The sequence below is a fragment of the Notothenia coriiceps genome, unplaced genomic scaffold (assembly GCF_000735185.1).
Source record: "Notothenia coriiceps isolate Sejong01 unplaced genomic scaffold, NC01 NC01_scaffold00037244, whole genome shotgun sequence".
Classification (NCBI taxonomy): domain Eukaryota; kingdom Metazoa; phylum Chordata; class Actinopteri; order Perciformes; family Nototheniidae; genus Notothenia; species Notothenia coriiceps.
The window spans coordinates 2,050,463-2,075,348 of NW_011369945.1; the positions used below are offsets into that span (position 1 = coordinate 2,050,463).

At 40.1% G+C, this 24,886-nt stretch overlaps 1 protein-coding gene across 1 annotated transcript in view; it reads right to left on the minus strand.

Moving 5' to 3' along the window:
* The window catches only part of LOC104964431 (steroid hormone receptor ERR2-like), a 33,836-nt gene extending 17,502 nt beyond the window's left edge, over positions 1-16,334 (minus strand). The window contains exons 1-3 of the mRNA XM_010793213.1: positions 15,981-16,334; positions 6,540-6,946; positions 2,768-2,884 (exon numbers count right to left, since the gene is read on the minus strand). Coding sequence (XP_010791515.1) covers positions 2,768-2,884; positions 6,540-6,946; positions 15,981-16,030 — 574 coding nt within the window. The 5' untranslated portion in view covers positions 16,031-16,334. The remainder of the gene's footprint in view (positions 1-2,767; positions 2,885-6,539; positions 6,947-15,980) is intronic.
* Between the last annotated feature and the right edge of the window lie 8,552 nt (positions 16,335-24,886).

A 24,886-nucleotide genomic window follows, 5' to 3' on the forward strand; every position in this document is an offset into this window, starting at 1 on the left:
ACTACACGTACTACGTACTACTACACACACACACACACTACACACTACACACACACACTACACACTACACTACACACACTACACACACTACACTACACACCAACTACTACTACTATATATATACTACTACGTACGTACTACTACTACTACTACACACACACACACACACACACACACACACACACACACACACACACACACACACACACACACACACACACACACACACACACACACACACACACACACACACACACACACACACACACACACACACACACACACACACACACACACACTGACTGTCCACATCAACGGCTTAGCTCGGATCGCCACAGACAATACCCCACCGTTTTTCCTCTAAGCATGCGCTAATAGCTTCAGCTTTATTTCTGAAGCAACGCTGTTTATTCTGGCTGAGAGTCAAAGCCTCGGTGTGAGATATTTGTACCGGGATGAAGACATCAAGAGTGGGCGCATGTAAAAATAGCGTTGTTATGGCAATACAATGGCTGACCCTTCATTGTGAGATGAAGAACCACAGCTACATCAGAGCTGTATTAGTGGAAGTGAACCAAAAGCCTGACATACGATCTGGTGTTACCATGTTAACTGCTGATGGCTTCTATCAGGAGCTGTGTTTGGTGCTGGCAGAACACAGCAAGACTGTGTTACCCAGGTTTATTTTAGGACGTTTACGACTTATGTCCCTAAGATGAGTCTATAAACACATTCTTTAAACACTCCATTTCATATTAGGATTTATCTTATACTATAATTGCAGATGGCAGTGGGCTAAAGTCCAGAACTTAACCTGCTTTAATCTGTGTTTAAACTCGGATACAACTTTTAAGTAAGTGGTCTCATGATGGTTGTTGAGGGATGTAATGTTAGGTAATAAAAACACACACACTACGCCATCATTAGTTCATTGCACTATTAACTGTGTACTGGTTAGGTGAATCTACAGCATTGATTTACAAAGTCTGAGTCTGTGGGAAGTGAAAAAATACATTATAATTCTCCCTTGCTTGTACTAAACACCGGCATTAGTGCTTTATAGTAAAATTGCCATAATCACAAAGTGTGAATAAAATATTTTATTTAAAAAACCAAACAACCTTTTTCTGCAATACAAGGGGTTATAAAACATTATATTGACTTGTAACACAGAACCAATCCATCACAGCGAATGGAAATATATATTTTAACTGATTACAATATTATGATCATTTAATAATAATCTATCTGAAGATCAACAATTTATTTTTTGTTTTGTAATTATGTGGGCACAACTGACTATTCTGTCTCTGGTGTTTGTAACAAAGCAAAACAATTAATTTGTACAAAATTGTTGACCGTCTGTGAAAGCTTATTTTTAACATATTTGTTGGAAGACAAATCCTAAATAAAAAGGGGTCGCATTTTCGTCTGCATTTTTAAGAATTACCTCCATAAAACTCTGTCTAAAAAGGTGTACCGGGAAGTCTCAATTCAGCACCAGGTATTATAATACTCTCAAAATAAACTACAGCTAGACTCTATGCATCCGTGTAGAATAGCCCTTCTGCAAAAAACAAACAGACTAAAAAACCTCTCTTCTTGGAGAAAAAAAGAAAATCTATCGGCTAGATTTTCCCTCTGTACTCCCAAAGGTCTCTCTCTGGAGGAGAAACAACACATGCAGGAAGTGAGCTGGGATGTTCGGAAAGCATTTAGTGGATCAATATGCCAGGCAAGAGAGGGGAAGGGAGGCAGACAGACAGAAAGGGAGAGAGAGGGTGAGGCGGAGAGATACCCAGAGCCCAGGGGAGAGGGAAGTCTTTGGGGAACAGCCTGTGCTTTTCAAGAGTACTGTTACACTTCTCAGTCCCGGTAAGAACATCCAACTCAGCAGCTTTCTCAACCCGTCGGAATTAAACACAGCCAGGCTCTGCGGTGTGAGGAGAGGTGAGTTGTGGGTGATGTCACTGGTGTCTCCCCGAGGCCGCAGCCATCTTTCTTATCTGATCACTGACTCTTATTTTAGACCCCTGTGAGACTGTGGGGGGTTTCAGATTCACTGGGACGGGACAACGGTCTGACCAAAATGTTGATATTTAGTCCTAAAGCTGTCATTCCAATCCACAGAATCAACCCACCAATATGCCTTTGATTGTTAGCTTTTAGGTTCAAATATTTATTTAGAAACTCTTTATACAGTAAGCCACAAAACACACTTCTATAAAGCTTGGTCATGAAACCTTCACGGCATCTAAATGTATTTTTTCTCCAAATTCACAAATGTTATTATTGTTCCATAAAAGGAGCTGAATTATTATTAAAACATAGAAATCTAAAGATTGGTTATTAAAATGTCTTCTTGAAAACAATATTCTTTGCCTTTTAGGTGCTACTTTCAGTCATTATTATTTTGTATTAAGTGTTTAAGGCTTAAGTCTCAACAGGGCTGCGGCTTACAATTATTTGAGTTATTCATTCATTCATTTGAACAATTCTCAAAATGGTAAAAAATACCTAATACCCACAGTGAATTGTTAAAAATTGTTGTTTAAATTATATAATATTACAAAGAGAAAAGCGAAGATGATTCACTTTTTTTTTTAAAGCTGGAACTCGATGATTTTTTCAATGTTTTGACATTTTAGGTTGCAGAGTGCATTACTGCATGCACATTATTAAACAAATGATTTTGGCCACATATCTCTTGTGAAGAAAACAAACAAACAAACAAACAAAATGACCAGGTAATAATATCTTTACTCACCCTCTTTCAACATGCCAACTTTAAGACATTTCATGAAGCGGCAGGCCTGGCACGACTTGCGTCTCCTTTTGGTGATCTCACATTCGTTGGTGGCCGGACAGCTGTACTCAATATTCCCTGTAAGAAAATACAAAAAAACGTTTAGTTAATAATATGAGCAGAACACATGCACATCAGCAGTAAGGATACATTTTTAGAATGACTACATAGAAAATCAAGACCCAACACACACACACACACACACACACACACACACACACACACACACACACACACACACACACACACACACACACACACACACACACACACACACACACACACACACCTGTCCCAAGGTGACCTCATGTGACACTCCTGAGGGAGAGGAGGGTTTAGTGGCATTTTGATGGGACATGTAAAAAGCACCTCCCCGCCCCGGAGTCCCACCCCCATTTTGATTCTCAGATAAATTAGCTTCATTAAGGCAGAGCGTCCTCTCCGCAACGCTCACCACGACCCCTTGCAGCCCATCCCTCTTCACCCAAAGGATGATGGGAAAGCTGCCCTCCCTCCACAACACAAGGGCTAAGAGATGGACGCAGCTTCTGCATAATGCTCTCCAGCAAAGAGATGCTGTTAGACTCGCCAATCTAAGGCTCCCATATCCTGTAGCAAAGCTCAATGTATTATTCAAGTCTGTCTCGACGTTTGTTGTCTCACTATGGAAATATTTCCTATGCAATTTAATCACTCAGGCCCAAAAAAAGGCAGAAACGCAGACATATTGAACCTGCTGCCATGTAACCGCTGCCTGCTTTTCTCACCAGGTTCCGGTTAACCATTTTTTTCAGGATCATTACGCACCCAACTAAAAAGTGAACGTGACCTCAAGAATCCAATGACAAATCCTCTTTCCCAAGTATCCAAATCCCTTGATTGAGTGTTTAAACAATGTCCCCTAAACCCAGAGATGTATTAATGGTACCTAAAAACAGCAAACCAGGTGTTATCTGCTGCAGGTCTGCCAGAGCTGCCCCTCACACACAAACACTGACTCACACACACTCCCCGGTTGGTCAAGAAGAAGGTGCCAACATTTGTCAGGATCCCTGGCATCAAGAGTGCCAGCAGGGTCACATGCACAGTGAGGGGCCCGGGGCAGCGTGCCAGCCCGTTGGCAGAGGCTGGTTCAGGGTAAAGCCTTTTAGACTGAGAGGCGTAGGCACAGGGAAAATACAGTATAGATATAGAGAGGGGACAGTGCAGTGCTGTGTGTAATTATACACTATAAACATTTATACAGCATGTGTGCTTATTGGCGTATTAAACTGTTTGTGTGGTGAGAATACAACAATTTGAATACTTCACAATTTAGTACTAAAAGTTGTGGTTTAAATTATATCTTTTAAATGTTGTACTACGACTAATTCTTAACAGGTTTGAGTGACAGCATTTAAATGAGTTACAATCAAAAGTATGCCTAAAAATGTCAGTAAAAGACAATTAGTATTTCTCATATACTAAATAAGTGAATGTCATGTACTGCAAAACAGCACTATGATAATCCCTGTAGAGTAAGTACTGTATAGGGTTAGTTTAAAGATAATTAGGGTGTAACTAATGTATTTTCTTTGGTTTTAGCAAAAAAAACGTGACTTTTATGTGCTAAGTGATGTCCATCGATCAATATCTGAAACCTCAATGTTAATGAACTATTAAATAGTGCTGATTTAACAATTTAAAAGTATACAGTAGTATCAGTCCTTCTTGAATATATACAGAAGTTTACTTAATGTCCACTGAGTGTTACATGCATCTAGTATATAGATTTTTACACAATGGGACAGAAAAAGGTAGTGTCCATTAGTAAAGGAAACATTTTATACCTAAATGGATCAACAAATAACCTGTGTGTGTTCATGATTATGTGTGTATGAGAGGGGGGGGGCTTTGCATTAGGTATCCACAATAGTCTCAAATTGCCTACCTCTAAAAGCTCACTGTCGGCATACCCTCTTAGTTAATCAGGTCTTGTGTCCACCTTTATTTCTCAAAGGACATTTCAGCCACTCTAATATCCTTCCTTAACCTCTCTTATTTTCCCTCTAAATTTTGATATATTATTATGCCATGCTATTATCCACGCACTCATCTCCACTCAGGCTGGACCTCTCCTTGTCCTCCTCCTTTACCGGGGCCGGGACCCCCCATCCTGATTACCATTCCATTAAAGAGGCTTCTGCTTTCAGTGAATGACCACGTCCCCTGTCCCTTGTCCCTCTGCCTTTTATTTGGAGGACTTCTCGGCAGCGTCTCTCTCCCCTCTCCCCTTCCTCTGTTATTGCCCCCGATAACACGTGCCTGCGCTTCTAATTGCCCCCCCCCCATCTCCTCCCCTTTGGGTGTGGGCTGGAGGGGCCCGGGGGCAAAGAACAGATCCACACCCCCCACCCACTTTCCTCGACTTTCTCCCAATGAAATGCCTGGCTCTTAATTACAGTCACCCAACACTGATTGTTATTGACTGAAACTCCCGCGGCTCAGGACGAAGGACGGACAGATTAGGTTCATTATGGGCCTGTCCTCCATGAAGGAGAGCGCGAAGAAGAAGAAGAGGGGGGGGATCGTTGCAAGAAGTCACAAAGGCACGCACACACACTATCTACAGTCCTCCACTGTGTTGCTGATCAGACACATTCAACCAGTTAAGGCTAAACTGCCAGAGTTAGGGTCAGAACAATATATGTGTTTTATCTGTCTTTTTAAATATTCATATGAGTTTGTCCCACCAATATGTTTTATAAAAGTCTGTTTGTCAACCCTTTATAAACATATAATAAAAAGCGTTTTTTTGTCGCCTCCACTTTTCTAAGTGATTCCTAATCAGTTCGACTGGTCACACATCTTACAACACGTCTTATCACCAGCATTTTTATATTTTTCCGCAAAAATACAAACCATTTAGTTTCAGATTTGGCCTTTTTAACAGTCAGTCGTTTAGCGTAATAGAAGAAACAGGAAGATATCTGAAGGACAAGTGTGACACGAAAAGTTATCACAGAGAGTAAAGTAACAAGCTATGCTACTGTACATTGCTTTCCTTGGGTCGGCAGAAATTCACTATAAAGATTGTTGCAAATCACAAATAAAATTGAAAAGGGAAGCAAACAATTTTTTTCCCTTTGCTTAAGTAATTTAGAAGGGTTTGAAAAGAATAACTTGACCTCTTGATGTAGCCTCAATAGCCTCCTGTCCAGCTCGATGTCAATAGACAACAAATCCTGCAGATAAAACTCAAATCTAAATCTGCCTCTCAGTTTGCAAAATATTATCTCTGTCCAAATGATTATTCTGGATCAGCTCCCACACATGGCAGAGTCTATGCCAGACGTACGTTTCACATGCAAACGCATCAAAACATCACAACCCCGAGCAGATTTACAGTCTGGGCCTAATGTCTGCTGCAGGCTCTCATAATCACTACATCATATTAGTCCCATAAGAGCAGACGGTTGGATAGCAGCACTGAGAGGAACACATAACAATAGATTCATCGGGTCAATATGTTCTCTGCTGAATCCCAACTGTTGTGATAAAGCTAATATGTAGAACTATTGTGAAAAATAGCACACAGGTGTTATAGTACACCTGGGTTGAAAGGCAAACACTTTCTTGCAGAATATTCAACCACCTGGGAAATTACAGAAAACTGCTTATTCTAAGGTTAAACTGGGAGCGTACAGACATTAAAGAGCCCAGGTCAGCCAGTAGAAGAAGAAGTGGGAAATACCTTGTATCGTCCTTTTGAAGAAGGCTTTGCAGGCCTCACAGGAGGCCACCCCGTAGTGGTACCCCGAGCCAATGTCACCACACACCAGGCACAGCCTCTTAGGGATGGTATTGAGCATGTACTCGCACTTGATCGGCGAGTCGTCCACCACGCCGGCGCACTCCTCGTAGCGGCGTAGGCAGGCGGCGCCACCTCCCAACATGCCTGGGTTGAACATTGGCGGAGAGTCGAGGGCGTGCGTGTGTCTGCCGTTTATGTAGCCGCCACTGGCGTCTGAGTTTCCGCTGGGACTGTGGTGACTGCCGGTGTCTACGAGCGAGGAGGAAGGACTTGATGGCTCGGTTTTGACGTAAGACCCACAGCTGGATGATAGGTGTCTGTCCTCAGAGGGCATTCTGTTCAACAACCTGGATGAAACACACAAGACGATAGCTGTGGTCAGTTTTGGTAACTAAATCAACAGATAATTTTGTCAAAACTGGGATGCAAATTCAGGAATTGGCCAAACAGTTATTGGATGATATCAAACATTATTTGAAATATCAAATTCTGTATTATCCCATTATGTTTTAATTAAGTTAACCAACATCAGTGATATGGAGATGGAGCCTGTTTACTCCACATGAATAAGCACAGATTTTCTTGAGCCACAATGAATCTTATATTAAAGTAAATGTACATTATCACCACTAACAAGTCGCCTTCTTCCATCATCACCTGATCATTCACTGAGAGATTCGTCAGCTGTGATGGAGCACGCCGGTCTGTCTGAGTTTGATAGATTGTGTTACAGACACAACCATTTATGTGTTGGAATGCCAAGTGATATACTACAGCAGCTTATTTCTCTCAGGCAAAATGGTAACTAATGACCATGTCAACAGATGCCCAATACATCTTGAAAACAATGCCCACAATTGGTCGGCTGCCAGAAGCAAATGAATGAATGAAACTTCAGAAGGCTGTTAATGGACAGAGAGAGGTGTTACACTCAGCATATGGAGGATCATGGGTAATATATGACCCAATCAATAGTCCCGGTTAGTTTGCCAAAGGACGGTGCCGGGTTACGGTGGACTTAAGTGAGAGGTTGGAGAGGCTCTGACCTGGGATTGAGTTCCCCGATCCCACATTTCATTATAACATTTGGGAAAAGGCAGTTAGTAGAACATTTTACGTATATACTTCTGTACAAATCACAGACAAAGAGCAACTGTTGCCTGATAATTACCAAATATTATCAAAAACAAAAGGATCCTGCAGGCATTTTGCAATGCTGCATGTATTGCTCTGAAACTTGAGGTGTATTTTTTCATTGCCGATTTTATTTGTAGAACTGAAATAGTTTAGTAACCTCAGAAAAAGGGTTTTGGTTTTCAGTTTGGTTTGATTGTAAGCAAGATTACGGAAAAACTACTCGCCAGATTTTTGTTTAATATGAGCTTTAAAATAAAAGCTTTTGAGGAGAATCTGAAATCACGGGTCGGATACAAAAATGATTCTTTACTTTGATTAACATTGAAGGATAGGACATGGCGTTGGCAGAGGTCTGCGCTCCTAGTTTCCATGTAAACTTGTGTAAGAAATAAGGTACTATCTGACAAATGTTGTCTTATAAACATGCGGGCAGGGCTCAGGACACAATGAATAACAGAAATTGCTACTGTTGTTTTTGTCAGACTATAATTTTTCTTCAAGGCGGTATAGCCTCTGTAGCCTATGTGTTTGTACTTTAAGCACCATTGCTACTACAGTAGCCTCGACCTCTTAAACAAAGCGTGACATGAGGCCTGGATGTGTTTAAGAACAGCTGGCTCTGTCCGTCAGAGTTGCTGCTGACTTCACACAACTTGAGCCCTACATGCTTGAGAGTTGTAAACATTGGGTGAAAACATTGAAAAGCCATGTTAAGAATGTCTGAAACTAACAGGAAGCTAATGCTCACCAGATTCCTCTGAAGTTGTTGCCTTTGTGCTGCCAGGGCGGCAAATGTGTCTTTGTATGGAGTGCATTTTCCCAATTGTTGACTCTTTGCACAAGTGTTTATAAAAAGCCATGAAGTCATCAGGCCCCGACAACATGAAACCTCTCTTTTAACTGCGAGCGGGTAGCGGCTGGAGGGAGGAGGAGGAGATAGCCTCCACCCCTGGGCCCAGATCAGATCTATCGATCCTCTGCTTCCTTCCTGTTCCAGATGAGGCATGAAAAAATAAACCCTCCTCTTACGGGTCCCAGACATTCCTTATGCATTTTTAATCAGTCAGGACTGTTAACATAGTGCGAGATGGAGCGATACAATATTATGTTAGTCTTCATTCTGAGGCTATTGCGGTTTATAAAAGATTCACAGGGCTACCGTTAAATCTTGTAAGCAATCAGCATGCACCTATAGTCAATTGGAAGGTATATATTCTCCCATCTGAGGGAATTGGAGAGCGCGGCATGGTAACAGTTAATACATCATCGCAGCCCGATAGGGGGATTCCCTATGGAATAGTACATTGTGGCATATGTAAAAAGTAGTTCATTCCCCACTTAGCACACAGTAACGCTGGGGAGATGTTTTTTTGTTAGGTTTAATGGAAATTTCTAATGGGTCCTTTCAAATCTGTCGAAATGAAATAATGGCACAAACCACCAATCCGTGCAGACAGAAATAGCTTCATAGTTTCATAATTTGTTTTTTTTCCTCTTATTATAAAGCGAGACAGTTTCCTAAGCGCAGCCTGGCTCTCCTCAACCCGCCCCGCTCTCTTGGCAACTCACACACACACTCTCACCCAAACACGCATTGCACCTAATATCTGATGGGGTAGTGTTTGCTCCGCCGCGCAGAAAAATTGTACAAACTGAGCAGACAAGCAGGACCCATCAGACAGACGTGAAGGTCACCTGCCTCCTCTGCTCTGCTGTTAGAGGCCCAGACGGACCCACAATGGCCGCCAGACACAGGTTCTGTCTGTCCACCACACTGAAAGTAAAAACGTCTGGACACGACTGTAAAAACTAGAAAGCTGTCCATAGTGTTTAATATGACTGAGACTCTGTCTGAACACGCACAAATCAGTGCCCAGTTGTTTTTATACATTTTATTTGAGAATCAAAGTGTGGGTGTGAAAATGTCCCATCAGAGCAGTTTAAAATCTCAATGTTATCATAATGTGTTTGTGTATTTTGGCATGCCTCTTTGTGCTGGCAGTATTACAGATCCCCTTCTTCCCTACATAAATCCATCCACCTCTTCTTTAAACCATGAAATATTTTTTCCAGCCTACTGAATTTCTGCGCGATTAAATTTTACAGGCAGTCAAAGAAAAATGATATTCAGAGCAATTCTCCACAATGACCTCATGCTATCCTTGGCTGGACTAGTGAAGGGTTAAAACTGTGACTCTCCATATTTTACTATGTATTTTCCCACAGAGGGGAAATATTATTGTTAAGCTTGGGGTTAAGCTTGTAGCAGCGAATACAGCGTAAATCACGGTGCTGAACACACAGTCGAACACGGAAGCGCAGAAGGACAGAGGCAAGGAGCCATGCATGAAATTAGTTCATTAATCTTTCTATGATAGGCTGTCCTTGTTTGGGGCAAACTCTATCAGCTTTAAACTGAGTGCCCCTTCCTGCCTGACACATAGATTACACTGTTAGTCCGCAGCCGGGATGTCTGGGAAATGAATGGTCATGGGAGCGGGAAAATGGGGTAGCGTGTCGCCCAAGTGTTAAGTAGTAACAACAACATGTGCGTGATAGCGCTGGCACAAATGAAGGTCATCAAAAAATTTGTGTGCTCTAAAATGTAAATGCATTTATGCGCCACTGCAAATAATGTCAGTTTATAGAGCAAAGACATTTGTCAAGATATATTTTTAAAGCATTACTTTAGGGTTAGTTGTTACACCCCCAACAGCCATGTTTATTAAAATCTGCAAGCTGTGCACGTTTGATTTGTTGCGTCCATACATTCTCCTTTTTTTATTTGTCTTAATATCTCACCCCTTTGTGAACGGTTGTGTCTTTAGCATATATTGTAGTTTATTTATGCTTAATTATTTTGTAAGGCTGAATGTATATTATGTTTTAATATGCATTCAAGGCGGGTAAATCAAATACCACTCATCACTGAATAATAATTACAATTATTTTGACAGAAATAATAAAATGTCACAAGTTCTCAAAGACAATGGGTTTGTTTTAATAAGGCTTGTTTTGTCTGAAACTCAAATATAACACATTTATTATTATAGAAAATTAGGAAGATATAACACAAATTGAGAATCCAGAACCAGTGAATGCCAGACATCATTGCTTTAAATATATTATTGACGAACATAGCGTCAGCTCTAATTTAATGCTAAAATGAGTTTGTTGCGAAAGATTTTGAGGTAACAATTGTTTACGCACTTGCTTAGCTATCTGATCAAGCACCATGGCTGACAAAGACCACTGGCAGAAAGAGAAAAAGAAAGTGGATTTATTTACAACAGATTTGTGTTGCGAGTTTGGAAACTAAATTTCATCGCTCTTAATAAAATGTTTGAAAATTGTATTAGACCATTTTTACTTCAATCTAAAAAATCTTTAGTTACGATGTTTGCACTGCATGGCAGATATGCTTTGTTTCTCTCTCTCTGTCACACACACACACACACACACACACACACACACACACACACACACACACACACACACACACACACACACACACACACACACACTCAGACACACACTCACTCACACTCGTACACAGAACTTTCAGCATATGGCCTCTTCAATGTCACTGCCACGAAGAGAGATTGCATAGATTTCCCACATGGATGATGTCTCCTTACCTGGAGTATCAACCCCCATCTACATACACGTCCACCACCTCCAGGAAATTGCTCTCCCTGCAAAGTCAAACACACCCCTAACTGCCTTTTAAAAAGAGACAGAAGAAGGAGGTTGTGGGGGAGAAAGAATAAACGAGCAGAGACTTAAGCCGTCATTGAGAATCAGAGGGGGACTCATGAGGGACAGTTACGATATTGATTTCATAAATAAACAGAGATGGCCATCGATCCTAATGTTATTTTGCATTTCAATTACTGCCCAGAAACATAACCTTCAAACGTCTGCTTCTCCACAGTAATAACATCCACTGATAATCACAAGCGAGTCTTGTCCGGCGCAGATTGGCTTTTCTCTCTCTCTCTCTCCCCCTCTCTTTTTTTTTCCAAATGTGTAAATGACACAACTTTGCATTTGCCTAATGGTATTAGAGCACGGGCTGAATTTCAAGTGAGACTCAAGCTGATACAGTAAGCGCTCCGGTCAATTGACACAATGCAAATTAACGTGGTGAAGAGGAATTAAGTTCACAATGTGAGACCTCGTGAAGCTACAATGAGGCCCATTAAATTAAACATGCCGGCTGACCCACACTCCATGATTAGACGCACTGCTTCTTCTTCTGGGTGTGTGTGTGTGTGTGTTAATTTCATTTCATCAATAAAACAAACTCACTCTAAGAAGTCCTCTCTGCTGCTGCTTGCCTTTAGCCTGAGGACACGAGAGCCACTTTCATGTTTTGATTGAATAGCGGCTGCAAAAAAAAAGGGCCATCTACATCCTGATGTATTCAGAGTCCTTGACAGGCTGCCTAAAGGATATATCTATATCAAGAGGGGGGTCATGACATGTAATGAAGTTATTTCTCCTGTCATGCAGTCACACAGAGCTGGGATCGTATGCAGCAGCCATTAATACACACGCCCGGCTAAAACACTTTTGTATTGTTTTTATCTCTGGTCATTTCTCCTGGACTTCTTCATGGAAACTCAAAGATCGTGGTAAATAATATTTGGAGGGGCAAAGCATTTTTACTCACACACAACACAGCCCCACCTGCTCCCTCCATTCACCAGTAAAAGCCAAAGAGAGGTTTTAATGTTGGTACTGAAAAATAACCTTGGACGTCTTACTCAAAGTCCAGTGACGGCTGTTTCCATGTGTTGCAGAACAAGTGCAGGGAATAGCCAACAGAGTAATACACTGGCCCTCACAAGTTACATAAGTATTAATTCATATTTTGTTGTTGTTGACTATTTCTGATGTATACTTAAATGCTTTTAATACAATTTCCCAGTTAAAACTCTCAACCTTGGCGCAACACAATAAGAAATAGTACACTACATGTCCGAAATCATATTCAGAAAATGTACTTAAACTGCTAAGGATCTAAATATTCTGCCTTAATTTAATAAGGACAAACATTTCTCTTTTATTTATGTTCTTTTTTTAATGTTTAATATGACGCATAGATACATAAAGTCTGTTAAATATTACATATCATAATATTTAACATGTTATCTCTTCTTTATAAAGAAGAAATTGTGTTGTCAAGTTTTGAAAAGACAAATCATTGGCCTATGGACTTTTAATCTTTTTTTGTTGTTGATATTAATGACACTGATTGATGCAACCGTTAAATTATAAACGCAACATGACCATGTGCATAACTAGTGTAATAAATCCAGATGCAACGCAGGATAAGATGTGTTCCTCTTAACAGACACAGTCAGGTGTTTTCAATATGGCACCGCTAAAATTAGATCCCAGGTCAGTGTGTGATTCTTTGGTCTCATCCGTATGTGTGTGTGTCGCTATGATTGTGTCCTGCTGTGTGTGTGTGTGTGTGTGTGTGTTTGTGTGCGCGTGCATACATATGACCGCTTGTGCTTATGCATTCCTGTTGGTTTGCTTCTGAAGGGCAACTATGCGGACAGCAGGTGGAACGAGAGGGAGAAATGGATTTGATTTATTAGAGCAAACTGAAGAGAAACACTTTGAGTGTGAACAATGCCACGGTTAATCCTACTCAAACCACAGCTAATCACAGAGGTTTACCTTTTACAATCAGAAATGTGTTAAATAATAGTAAAATAATGTGTTTCATATTAAATATTAAACATTATATCATGTGTTTATGAATAGGCATATGTGCCATTAATACAGCTATTTATTATATCAAATTAATAATGTTTTCTCTCACCAAATCCCCAAATCATGTCAATCAGTTTTGTGGACCTTAGTAATTGACTGTGAAGCTAAATGTTATTTAGATTTTAGTTACATACAAATTTGCAATTATTTTTCAAGAAATAACAATATGGTCTTCTTAACAATATATTTAGTTTGTGAAATATTTTTTTGCATTTTTTATTATAATGTAATCCTTGAAAACGGTGAAAACAATTAATACAGATATATGGCCGCTTATATTTACGCTTATAAAATATTAATGTGAGATGCCTGATAAGTTAGTTGGTTAGTTAGTTGGAGCCTGTTTGCAGAGACGTGTCGTGAGAGTTAGACTCAACAGACGTTGGGCCTCTCACCTCTGGCCAGGAGCTCGGTCATCAGGCCAAATTATTAATAGCATTGCCTGAAGACAGACCTTACTAAGCACAGCTTTATGTCACACCAAACGCAGATTTACTGCAAATAACTGAGCGACAATTAGTCTGAAAGTTGGACAGTAAGGTTATCAATACTTAGGTAGAGACATGTTTAGAATCTGTACTTTATATCACATATTGAACTTTATTCAGTCTGCTACTTGAATAGGGATGATTCCTTCAGTTTATAGAAATGCTCTTTTATTTAAATGCTTTAATATGTTTTACTTTTCAAAATAATCTAACCAACATGGCAACATAGAAGTAATCTAACTTTTAGAATATCTAGAAAATGCATTAGTTGCAGGAGAATTTCAGTTTTCATAGAGAGCAGAGTTTGTAGAATGTCAGTATTCGTGACTGATTAATAAATTGTGAACAAACGATCCTGCAGTTTTCAGAGGAGGAAATCTGAAAGCTTTAAAATATTCACATAATCAGACAAAAATGAATACGTGTAGATGCACAGAGACATACATTCCTACAACACACACACCACACCCACACACACACACACACACACACACACACACACACACACACACACACACACACACACACACACACACACACACACACATATTACAATTCAAATTTCAATTTTTATGTGTTTTTTGAATGGCTGTGAAATAAATGCAATTTACAGATTCTGAAAACGTGATAAAGCTCAAGGGTAGTGTTTCTTTTCCCAACCTACTGCAATATGCAAAGGAATTACAATAGCGAATGTCAAAGGCTTTAAAAACAAAACTAATATATTTAAACACATTAAAATAAATGAAACCTACGTCTGTTACTAGTTGAGATAACAAAACATCTGACAAACTCATTTGGGGTTAAACATTACACTCGGTATGTCCACAGAAAAATTAGTGAAATGAATTTGATTGTATTAATAAATTAAACTTATGTTCTTCCTATAATTCACTTTACATTTTGTATACTGCAAAACATCTTCACTGTTGAAGACTTTGAATTGTCAATCCTTAACTTTATTACTTTCCATTTCGTGTGCAAAATGACTTACATTTGAATGCAAAACTTTAAAAAATAATTTACACTGTTCAACAATTACAGGCTGATGTTATTTCACTTTTAAAGGTGTTGGTTTAACACTACAGAATTCTCTTCGATTTTTTCATTCGTAGAAAGCCTTGTGAGGAGTTTGAAATAATCCTAATCACAGTCCTGTACAAAGTGCTAAGCAGGATAAACCCCCCCATCCCATCTACAGTACAGCTTAACATTAAGAGGATCCGGGTAAAGGGGCTCACCATCAGGTCAGATTTGCTCGAAAGAAGAGCGTCTTTCCAGGCATGAAGAGTTCAGCAACGACAGAGAGCTGGGGCTCCATTTGAGCTTTGAGTTAAACTGAGAACTGATATTTAGATATAGTTACAAACATTGTATTTACATAAAAGGAAATTCCTCTTATGAATTCATCATACATGTAAATAGTAAAATTAAGTAAAACACAAACAGAAAAGTGATCCACGCTGTCTTTTAGCCTCAACAGATACACTCTTATCTGTCTCTCAGGAACACTCTCTCTCTCTCAGACTGGGCGACAGTACAGTCACAGTTTTCTTTCCCTGGCACACCGGCTGCTTCCAGAGGATATCGCCTGGATATCGCCCGCATTAATCAGCCTCTGGCTCTCCCCTGCAGCTGAGGTTAAACCCTGGATCCTGATGCAGAGCTGGACAGCTGTAGGGCAGGGGTCCGAGCCGGACTCCCCGCGGGCTTCAATACCGCTGCCTCACTGACTCTGAGCTCTGCTGTCCCGTACATGAGGCGCTGAGACAATACAGAACTCTGGTTTTTAAATAGTTTACTTTATCAGTTTCACTAATGATTTACACCCATGTTATCCTGATATCTTTCTCTCCTTTTTGATACAAATAGAGAGTAAGAAGTGAATTAAATTCTGTCCTGTGAAATGGAAACAACAATAGAGATGAAACAGGGGATAGGAAGTGGGATAAAAAGATGCACCTACTGGTTGTGGTAGCAGAGAGCGTCAGGGATGCACAGTTCAGAAACATCCATCAGTCCAGGTTAAGCATTCCAGGTGTTGCAATTAAAAAACAGATAAACACACACCTAAAGAAAAGCTGGAGGAGGAGATCAGTTCCTAAGTCTCCACATATCTTGATGAAATGTTGGTCAGGTGTTCCTGGGTGTTGTCTCCCCTCCCTCCCCTCTTCGACTCACACAAATACAAAAAAAAGCCTTCTGCTTCGGCCCGACAAACTCCAGTCTGCACAGGTGCTGCACTCAGGAGTACGTGAGTAGAGAGGGTTATAGAGAGGAGGAAAACACTGAGGAAGAGATGAAAGAAGTGTAGAGAAGAGAAGAAAGAAGGAAGACCAGGGGAGTGATGGAGAGAGAAAGAGAGAATAAAAGGCAGACACAGATGGATGGAGAGCAGCAGTGGAGAGAGCGACTCAGGCTGAGGAAGTCAGTGAGGGGATTGAGTCTCCATTGAAGTCATGGGGGCTCTTTAAGAGCAGGGGGGAGTGGTCACAGCATATGGAGCAGCTGCCATTGGTCTCTTTTGGGAGGGCTGTCCTGAGAGCATCCAATGAGGAGGAGAGATTACTGAGACGGGAGGGGCTAAAGAGTGGCCAGTAGGTGTCCAGTCATTCACAAGGGAGCCCTGCAAAACACAAGCATAGCCCCCCCTGATAGATATAGATAAACAGTGGATGTGAATATATATAGATACAGAGAGGTTTGTATGAGCTGTGCTTTGATGTTGGTGCTTCTGAAGTAAAGTGAAGTGGACAGCAGTAATTGACAAGCAGCAGAAGTAGCAGCATGTTCACTGAAGAAGGTTTGAACAGGTCTGTTTACTGTGCTTTAGAAAGGCTCAGTGCCAGCTTACGGAGCTAAACTGTTCCCTTTACCCTTTCATCCTCTCCACCGTGGATCTGGCTCTCCACAGCCTGGCCCCCCTTTGAAGTAATGGCAGCTGCTTCCCACAGCATTTCACCAATCACACACTGTGGTGAGAGGGGGTCTGCCACTCCTGAAAGAGGCAGGATGTAAGAAACTGAGAGTGATAATGACCTCGGCAGGAATGATAATAACGATGACGACGACAGACAACTTTGAGTGGATCTTTACCACGTCTGTGTAATGTGGCAACCATCAGAGGAAACCCAAAGCCCCCTCCCCCTTCTTCCCCTCCAACCCACTTCATCAACCCACATTTTCCTGATCGATACAAAACCCATCACATGCTCTTATTGATCACAGCGTTGCTGTGTCGCCAGAAGCCCCGGGACAGACTCTGTTTCCCAACAGTCTTTTAAATAAAAAGGAATTATAATTTTGAACGTTTTTCTTTTCATGTCAGTCCATATCAAAGTCACAGGAGCAAAGGCTGATTGCTTTGATAAAAGGAGTTGTGCATTCTCAATTACTTTTTTGATCAATATTTTGGCATTTAATGTACTTTCCTACGGAGGAAAACCTGGATTTCCCACTGATCTGATTAAGACATCCAGACATAATCAATAGAGGAGATATGTTTATGTTTTTAATGAGGCCGAGAGGGAGGATGGAAAGGGAAAGACACTAATGTTTAGTTGACATGTATGATTTCACATTAAGGTTTGAATACTGGGGAAGTTGATTTAATAAAAACAATAAATGAGGAAATGTCGATACACAGATTTAAATAAGAGTTCATATGGAAATATATCAGCTATATGACATTTTTATATAGCGCTAAACTGCGTATTTGGTTATTCATGCACATTCTATCGAAGGAATATTGCGCTTTTTTAATCTATTAATTAAAACATTCGCTGCATGTATTTTTGCAGCTCCATTCTTGTGTTGCCAGTTCTCTGAGGTGGGCCATATTGTCAGTCCAAGGCTCATCTGCCTCCCTCCCTCTCCGCCAGCTTACACAGCGAGGGGACACCGGGCTTCATGGCATCTGACAGGAAATCTATTGAGCGCTCATTCTGTAATCCCACTATCACGCCATCGCCAAACGAAGAAACAGTAATCCAATCATTAGGTCTGTATTTAAGCAAAACAGATTTTCCGCTTCTTCCAGAGACCAAGAGTGTGTGTCTTTAAGCAGATCAGAGCCAGTCTGGGATCTGAAATAATGTGCATTTTGAGGAAGCGGTTTATCTAAGTTTAGCGCTTATCTGCCGTTTTTCATTAACAGTGATTTATTCCTCACCTCCAGTGCCTCGTAATGCTGAAATATGGCTAAATTATTAAGTTCAAATTAGGCTGGAACAATTGAAAATGTGTGCATTTATGAACAAAACCCATTAAATCTCAACAAAACAATCCTAGAAGCAGATCAGAGACGCTGAGATGTAACCGTCTGGGTGCGATCTGCAGCTTGTTTTTAAAAAGTGAAGAAGAACCAATCATTACCTGTCAATAAATAGTAATTACATATTGTGGTGAGTTGAGGGACAATATCTCTGTCACACGGGCAGCATGTAATTAAATTCCTGATTCATGAGCAAACTAGTCTTTTATGTTTGACCTCCTGACCTCTCCGAACAGACACTGTACAGTATGTGCGGCCGAGCGCTCAGCAGGAAGCACCGTGTACCCCGTCCTAACTGTGGACAATCTCATGACAAAAGGTGTGTGTCATCTACACTACAACAGAACAAATAAAGAAAAGTAGTTTTAAGTAAGTGATCACATGACCTCACAATGCTTTAATAAAATTACGACAGTCAAAAAAAAAAATTCTAATAAAAAAATCAATGAAATGGGAAATCTACCCCCAGATGTCATATTCTTCAAACTCTACTTAGTCAGTGTTGTTTTATTTAGAATCATTTTAATATAATTAGTTGTTGGTTTTAAACTATACGTTTTCTGCTCCGCTTAAAAGAATGAGAAAAATAAAAAGATTAACAGATATGTTTCGAAATGTATATTAATTTTGTCTAAATCTGAAAGCCCAGAAACTAGCTCTGGACACTTATATTTATTTCTTTATTCACTATTTGAGTAAATGAGGTGCACAGCTTCATTGGAAATAATATATATTGTAGAAACATGGTCAAATATATATATTAATATGTATTAAGAGTCTGTTAATGTTTCTGTGTTTTTTGGAAGAATTGTACAATATATTGTATATTGTAGCAATATAGCATATAAATCTGAGCAAAACCAAGAGGTATTATCAGGGGTCATGGTGACATCATTTAGGAAATTGTACCTATGAAACTGTTTTGCTATATTTATGTACCTTATTTTCTGTGGTTCACTCATACGGTTTTTAATATGCTGTTCATGTTTTATGTTTGTTTATGAACATATTGGGAACAAGTGTTCTAACTTAAACAGAAACAAATGATATTTTCATTTACTAATACATGTTTGAGCCCTCACTAAAAAAGCAAACATACTCTACACAGATGTTGAAGTCCGGGCCAAAATACTGTAGAGATTAAACTTCTAAAAAAGGTGTAAAAGCTTAAACTCTCCAGATTCGACCGAACAAACAAATATGTGTCTTTATCCAACAAACACAGAATCTGAATCCCACAGATCCATCATTTGCACATGTCCCTGTCGCTGCCACACACTTGTTTGGCTCGTGTGCTGGAGGAGTGTGGAGAGGGATAATTACTATAGCCACAGGGCTGCATTAATCAGCTGGGTGCAATGGTTGCTTTTTATTATGTTCCACTCCCCTCTCTGGGCAACGCTCCCCGAGCCACCAGGACTACACAGAGCTGGGGAGGAGCAGCGTCGCCCCGCTGCCCGCTTCACGCTGGGTTAATAAATGCTATTAGCCTCTATCTCTTGCCTCTTAATTCCTCATTTAACTGGGGACAGTTAAAACAAAACTACACGAGCAGTGGTGTTAATCAGGGACTCGTATATACGGACTCAGATATCTTGATTCAGAGAGCTGGAATCACACGAGGACGAAATAATTGTGGGATCTCTGGTATAGTTTTTCTGTGACAATGCTTCATCAAATATCCATGCAGGCAATTCCAACTTCATCATGAATTATAGGCATGTTATAATCTGATAACACAGAGTAAGCAGCAGGAAGAGTTTGTCCAAAGGTGTTGAGTAAAATGATGCTTATTTGCTTATTTTTGTGACAATATTTAAATGTCCCTTCCTCCTGAACACTGTTTGCCCTCGCATTGCAGCCGTTTGGACTGTGGGTTCATGTACTATAGTTATATTACATATGAGGAGTCCTTACATTACTTAAGGGTGCCTGAAATATTTGACAATACTAGGATTTTTAAGAAAAATCAGTTTTTATAACTTTAAAGCTGTTTACTTGCTTTGAAGCTGTTTTGCCTCATGGCACTAACAATATCCCAGTTGGTCTCACGGCAAAACCCATTATTAAAATGTCTTCAATCTTGGTAAGACACTTTGGTTAAATTCAATCGCCAAATGGCATATATTATCTTGAGGACATTTCTCTAACCTGCGGTGCATCTGTGCGTCAGTGAAAGCCGTGATTGGGATTCCAGCAACAGCAAATGTTCTCCACTGTGTTTAATCACATTAAATATAAACAAAATCAATTGCGCCGCCATGCTCTAATTTTAAATAGCTCCTTGACACCAGTCGAATCCTCTGCGACTTGTCTACGTCACCTGCATAACACAAGAGGGTCTGGATGGAGTCACCTCTAAAGAAGCCCGGTTGTGTCATTGCCGTGCAGAAACGGGATCAATACTTTCCTCTCAAGTTCATTTCAATAAGGCAGCTGGCAAAAAACGGCCCTCGTGGCGTCAGCTTTTTACAGCTTTATGACGCTTGTGCGTACGAAGCAAGCCTGCTGTGTTTAGACCATGCAGATAAAGCAGCTAGAAGTGGGGAACTTCTTGATTTGAGTTCTGTTTAATAAAAATACAGATTAAACTACATATAAGACTTTTTTAACTGATGAATACATATAAAACACCTTATATTAAAAAGGAGCATATATTTGACAGTTAGCTTGTGTTTAAAAATGCCTGTAAAGTAAACGTGTTTAGATTGTCGTAGATGTATGTGTACGTACACTGCTCTGTAGAATAACAGTTGTGAGCAGTCTAACCAAAATTGTCTGAAAGGAGGAAACAAAATGGTGTGTTGATTGAATTCGTGTCACGGAGCTGCCGGTTGGGCTCCTACCGACTTCAACGAACACCCACAGGGCACTAGTAACTCTTCAATTCCCAGCTTTACTCTGAGGAACGGTTAACTTAAGTACAAAACTTTCTGTTTCAAATGACTTATAGTGTGTTTGATAAGAAAATTATCCTCTTTGCTTGTCCCAATCCCACGACAAAAGAGGCTGTTTTCTGTATAAATTACCACCATCGGGAGGATTGTCAAAATACTTAAGAGTTTCCTGTGAAACAATAATCATCTGAGCATGATTTCAGCTGCTGAGAAATCAAATTATTTCAACACGCAAACACTTGAAAGCATCATGCATAGTCTTATATGAAAAATGTCCAGTGGATTTTAAACTGCTGGAGTTGCAGCCTGTTTACACAGTACTGATGAATACAATACTAAAAACAAACATTTATGTAAATCAGCCTCAGTTGGCATTAAATCTCATTTTGAAGAGAGGCTTGGTATTTCAGACTTGGCTCCCCTAAGATCCAGGGATGACTTTCATTTAGTCTCACCTCTCCATCCACCCGGGGTCACCCCTGTTGGTATAGCAAGCACAGCAGTCACATTGCTCCACCATGCGCGCAGATTGCTTACTAGAACCGCCTGGAACCTTTCATATTTCCCAGTCAGCATTTTTACAGGATAATTTTGGCAGCCTTTAAGGATATCGCTGCCTTAATAGAGGATAAAAATAAACGGGTGGTGGAAGGGCTATATCAGGCCGGTATAATCTTGTATTCTATACTGTGTGGAGCTAAACGTCTGGCTTTGGCTCCATTCAATGAGATTAAACCCCTCCCTAGTTGATTCCAAAAGACCATTTGTCCTATTTTTAAAACTAGAAAGAGTGTTACAAGCCAAGTAAATCTAGAAAGGCCAGTTAAATTGATTAAAATACTACAGTATGGTGTAAATGGCATTATAGGGCAGCTTCTAAGAATTTCTTTGGTCTATATCCCATTGAGCGATTATGGTCAGCAGATTTCTATAGATAGTTTGTCAGATGCAGTTTGTGTTTGCAAGCCTTGATATGTACTGTATGTGTGCATATATACAAGAACTGTGTATGTGTGTTAACGCTGTATTGGTGTGGCTGTGCGTAGTTATAGCAGTGACTGACTTGTGTATAAAAAAAAGCTTGTCAAAATGTCTCAAAGAAGGAAACAGCTTAATTCAATCAGCGCTGCTGCTTTCAAGACCACAAGGGAGCCAGCTAATGGTGTTAGAAACTTGAAAAGTAGGGAAAAAAATTAACTTGAGGAAGTTCTCACTACCTGGGAAAGAAGTCTGTTCCTTGAGGCTTTCCGATACTGTATGATAGTAAAAGCTCCACTCTTCTGGGCCTTGTTGCTTCTCTGTGAGCTCAAATGCTGGATTTTAGTTTGTGCTCCTCCCATGAGGGGAAAAAAGCTTTTGCAGAAGTTGGAGGAGGGTTATATGAAGTTCAGTATTTTCAAGAATATGGATCGGTGTTCTGCAGAAGCATGTATGGAAGTGAGTGGATGGGGAGTTGGAGAATATACAGGTTTAGTTAAATGGGAAAAAAGTAACCAGTCTTCTAAATAGGCATCCTGTGGGCATTCCCTTTCAGGGTTACCAGAAAGAGACTAATGTTATGGTAGAATCCAGAGAAAACATGACTGTGTGTCTACGACTGTGCTCTGCAGTGAACAACTGTGAGTCTATAAGGCATGCACCTCGTTTGTGTTATGCGCCCTTCCCCCCTTTCTCCGACATTCACCCCCATTAATTCCATGATTGTGTCTTCCTCTCATTTTCTCCCTCGTTATGCATTTAATGTTTCCAATTTGCCGTCATCACAGAAAAACGCCACAAGAAGCTATAAATTCTTTTCTAATTCCAAATAATTAGGATTACACGGACCAGTGGTTTTCAATCAGTGAGATCATCTCGATGATAGATGGTAGGATAACTGGTCATTGCCGAGACATAAATATTGTGTCGTTCAATTAATCTGGTCTAATGAGGTGTCAAAGCTGCCACTCATCCATCAAATACAATTAGGAATAAACACATATGCATGGAGATGGGTAATTAATAATTAGCAAAGCAAAGAAAACAGTATTGGTTTCAGCAGCCGCATTCACAGAGCAATTTACCACAGCTCTTTTCTGCATCACATTTTTCAAGTGAGTGAGACAATGCCACATCAAAAGAATTTCAATCAATTTTTACCCCTTTTTCGTGTCTGAAGTTTGCTTCGCTCACTGATTCAGTCACTTTAGAAAAGCGTTATGAACCTTAAGGATGCTGCTGTGACATTAAATACAGTTTAACCTTAAAACAACTAATCTAGGTGCCTTTCATCTACACCTGGATGCCAAGAGTGCTCCTAAAACGTGATGGATCGAGTTATTTTGGACCAAGTAAGAGGAAAACATTTATTCTTGATCTTGGGAATTGGGGACTGTCATCAACAGTTTGTCTTCATGACTCTCTCTTAAGCCCACAAGGCTCATTGTCCTAAAAAAGACATTCCATGCAGTGTTTGTTGTCCTCCATTTTCAGAAGGCAGTGAAGCATCCTGACTGGAATTAAAGGGCAGGGAGACCTCCAGTATGGACATCATCATTTATTCTGCCAAGTTTAAAACTGATGTTCTAGCTGTCAGAAGCTCTCATCAGAAAAGGTAGAGATATCCCATCAACTCTCAGCCAAAGGTCCTGCCTATTAAAGCCCTCTGTGGCACCTAAGATGACACCTCTCAAAAAGGAGCAGGGAGGTAGTTTGAATTAGATTCGGTAAACAATTACAAGACTTTTGGTTGAGATTGTAAACCCTGTACAAAAGTAACACTTGTTTTCTTTAGTCGTGGCTCGGGCAGCCTGTTACAGCAGCTCTTACTCACCGCCAAGTCGCTTTATTGATGTTTCTGATTTTGATTCAGATTCTTAACACTTCATCCATTAATCACAAGTTTGCCAAATGAAATAAGTTTTGCAGGAAACATTTCTGCACACATATTAAGGACTTTTGTTAGTAAACGTAACAGGCAGGATATTGTATGTTGACATTAAACTTATCAGTAAAATGTCAAATGTTTAATATGCAGTATAATGTATTTGAAACACAGGACTTTTTTGAAGGACATTCGGTGTCTGCTGCAAAGTGTTTTCTATTGCTTTATGATTTCAGGGTTTACATTTCACAATCTCCAACCAATAACAGGGCACATGCCAGTACATGTTTAACGCTAGTGCTTTGTATTCACACCTGTCAGCAAGTTATTTTTCCTATTGGTTGGCTTACATCTTTGCACTTTAAAACAAAACCAGAAAAAAAACTAAAAACATACTGAATGAGGCAGCTTTGAGAGGGCCTGTTTGTGAATATTTTGCCGCTTTAGCTCAACCTATCTGTATCACTGGTTTAATGAATATAAATGAGAATATAAAGTAAAGGGAATTCATATGTTTATTAATTATCCTTTTTATTCCAGTGACACAGAAAAGAGCCTTTACAGTGTCCATTGCTGGATCCTAAAGAAGTTAGCGTACAGTGTTGCCCTGCAGAGTCCCAGCTCATGGTGGAGACACGTGACTCAACAGAAGTCAGTGTTGTCTTCCTGGTGTAAGAGTCTAAATAACCGGACAGAGACACCCCGATGGTTCAGTTCAGCAGCAGCAGAGAGGCAATTACCCAGAGGCATCGGGGCGAAAGACAGGAGGAAAATCAATACATAATTTCAGCTTTTCAGACGGTGTTTCCTTCAACTGAGTCAATGTCTCAATTTACTGG